Source organism: Drosophila tropicalis, unplaced genomic scaffold, assembly GCF_018151085.1.
Source record: "Drosophila tropicalis isolate 14030-0801.00 unplaced genomic scaffold, ASM1815108v1 contig_435, whole genome shotgun sequence".
Lineage (NCBI taxonomy): Eukaryota > Metazoa > Arthropoda > Insecta > Diptera > Drosophilidae > Drosophila > Drosophila tropicalis.
This window is the reverse complement of record NW_027172899.1, coordinates 1-3072: the sequence shown is the minus strand read 5'-3', so window position 1 is coordinate 3072 and position 3072 is coordinate 1. Positions and strand designations below refer to the sequence as shown.

The following is a 3072-nucleotide window of genomic DNA, read 5'->3' as shown; positions in this document are numbered from 1 at the left end:
ATTAAATAATGTTAAATTAAACTATATCTAGAGTAAATTGTTGAAATATTATTATAAATAAATAATATTTTAAAATTTTTAATTTTTTTCTATTTTTTATGTAAGGTTACATGGGAAAATTGTATTCTGTAATACATATAGTTCAAATTTGATTGTCTATTCGAAATGAAACCATGAAATTATATAAAAAAGAATGTTGGAATATAAATTCTACAACAATTATTAATATAAGGGGAGAATAATTTTAATAAATTTTGTTATTATTAAGCATAAAAACAGCAATATACGAGTACTATTTAACAAAACTAAAACATCTTAATCGTCCAATACCAAAAACATGTTCATACGGCCGTCCTCCTCGATTCTCATTCGAATGAAGGCCCATGTCATAGCGAAATTTTCATACAATTATTATAGTAAAAGTGTATTTGGTGATATTTTTGTTTGAGAGTAAAGTGCAAAATGTCTGATTCAGTAGCAGCAACATCAGCATCTCCTGTGGCTGCCCCAACAGCACCAGCAACCGCGTCAGTTGATAAGAAGGTGGCTGCCAAAAAAACATCGGCAACGTCTTCAACAAAGGCCAAAAATCAACTGCTCCACCATCGCATCCACCAACTCAGCAAATGGTAGACGCTTCGATTAAAAACTTAAAAGAACGTGGTGGCTCCTCACTACTGGCAATCAAAAAATATATTAGTGCCACATACAAGTGTGATGCCCAGAAACTTGCACCTTTTATCAAGAGGTACTTAAAGTCAGCTGTTGGAAATGGCAAACTGATCCAAACAAAAGGAAAGGGTGCCTCTGGTTCATTTAAACTGTCTGCTGCCGCTAAAAAGGAACCGAAGACAAAAGTTGCCTCTGTAGAAAAGAAGAACAAACCCAAAAAGGTAACTCAATCAGCAGCAGCTAAAAAGAAAGCAATCGGTAACAAAAAAACAGTTAGTGCTGGCTCTGTTGATAAGAAACCAAAAGCCAAAAAGGCAGTCGCAACCAAAAAGACAGCCGAGAAAAAGAAAAGTGAAAAGGTAAAGGTAAAGGATGCAAAGAAAACAGGAACTGTGAAAACCAAACCTGTCGCATCAAAGGCTAAGTCAAGTTCAACTAAGCCGAAAGCTAAAACTGTTGCCGTATCATCGGCTAAACCAAAAAGGCAACCAAAAGGCGGCTGCTCCTGCTACCGTCAAGAAGCCAAAAGCCAAGACAACTGCTGCCAAGAAGTAAATAAATAATACTTTATTGCAATCGTAATATTGAAAAAATTTTAGATATCGAATACGATAATCTAATCATTTTCTTTAAACACAGCCCTTATCAGGGCTACAATTCTATATAACAAGAGAGAAAAAAATAATTCAAATTTCAAATATGTCATTTACATATATTCATACATACATATAAAAAAAAATTTAATTGTACGAGTAACTTTGATTTAATCCAGATGCATTTTTTTAGTTTTAACTTGCGATTAATTCAAATTCAAATTTCAAATATGTCATTTACATAATATTTATACATACATACATACATATAAAAAAATTTAATTGTACGAGTAATTTTGATTTAATCCAGATACATTTTTTTTTTAGTTTTAACTTGCGATTAACTGAAATGGCTAAAATAAAAATAACAATATTTCTTAGCCACATAACTACTGGCTGTATGTAATTTGAAATATTAATTGAAAATACGTTAATTCTTTTTAATATAATATTGTGGCCCTGAAAAGGGCCTTTTTTTTTTAATAAGGAAGCGTGTTTAAGATAGGGACATTTATTTTGAGCTGGTATACTTGGTAACAGCTTTTGTTCCCTCACTAACAGCGTGCTTAGCGAGCTCACCGGGCAAAAGCAAACGGACAGCCGTTTGGATTTCGCGACTTGTGATGGTCGACCTCTTGTTGTAGTGGGCCAAGCGGGAGGCCTCAGCAGCAATACGTTCAAAAATGTCGTTCACAAAGCTGTTCATTATGCTCATCGCTTTTGAAGATATACCAGTGTCTGGGTGGACTTGCTTTAACACTTTGTAAATGTAAATAGCATAGCTCTCCTTACGCTTGCGCTTCTTCTTTTTGTCATTCTTGGTGATGTTCTTTTGAGCCTTGCCAGCCTTCTTGGCTGCCTTTCCACTAGTTTTTGGTGGCATTTCTCACTTCAAATTCAATAAATTTAATTTCACAAAACACAATTCACTTTTACCAAATGCCACGATTAGTGTGTCTGCAATTTATACATTTTTTTTGTGCATCGCTTTCTGGATAAATATAATTATTGAGTACCAACCCCTAGTTGAACCAACGTGTCGTTGGAAAAGGTATAAATAAAACGACAATGTACCACATCACATCAACATTTGTGTGTGAAAAGTGAACAGTGTGTAAAAAAGAAAAAAAGAAAAAATTGAAAAATGTCTGGTCGTGGTAAAGGTGGCAAAGTGAAGGAAAGGCAAAATCTCGCTCGAACCGAGCTGGGCTTCAGTTTCCTGTTGGCCGTATTCACCGTTTACTCCGTAAAGGAAATTATGCCGAGCGTGTTGGTGCTGGCGCTCCAGTTTATTTAGCTGCCGTTATGGAATATTTGGCTGCTGAAGTACTTGAGTTGGCTGGTAATGCTGCTCGAGACAACAAAAAGACCAGAATTATACCTCGTCATCTACAATTGGCCATTCGCAACGATGAGGAGTTAAACAAATTGCTTTCTGGCGTAACCATTGCACAGGGTGGTGTGCTGCCTAACATTCAGGCTGTTCTGCTGCCCAAGAAAACCGAAAAGAAGGCTTAAATCAATTAATATTTGCTTTAAAATTTTACAACTTTGTACATACAACAAACATAAAACAACCGTCCTTTTCAGGACGACCAAAAAATTAAAAGAAATTAATACAGTTTTCGATCCATACATATAAATTGTTTTTGTATATGTAAGGCCAGCCTTACGAATAAATATGTGCATATGTATGTGACCATTTGCTTTATTTATTTACATTAGAGATCAAAATTCATGCATATTCAATACATTTGTTACTTTCATCGAAGGTGACACATCAGATAATTTTATAATAATAATTTTA

General features: G+C 34.6%; 1 protein-coding gene and 2 pseudogenes across 1 annotated transcript; 2 read left to right on the top strand and 1 right to left on the bottom strand.

Annotated features, from left to right (window-relative positions):
* The first annotated feature begins 424 nt into the window (after positions 1-424).
* On the top strand, positions 425-1329 carry LOC137573690 (histone H1-like; annotated as a pseudogene).
* A 396-nt stretch (positions 1330-1725) lies between these two features.
* On the bottom strand, positions 1726-2199 carry LOC137573691 (histone H2B). The gene has a single exon (XM_068285685.1). It carries the CDS (start codon positions 2146-2148, stop codon positions 1777-1779), a length of 372 nt encoding a protein of 123 aa, XP_068141786.1. The 5' UTR covers positions 2149-2199; the 3' UTR covers positions 1726-1776.
* A 210-nt stretch (positions 2200-2409) lies between these two features.
* Positions 2410-2854, top strand: LOC137573689 (histone H2A-like; annotated as a pseudogene).
* The last annotated feature ends 218 nt before the right edge of the window (positions 2855-3072 follow it).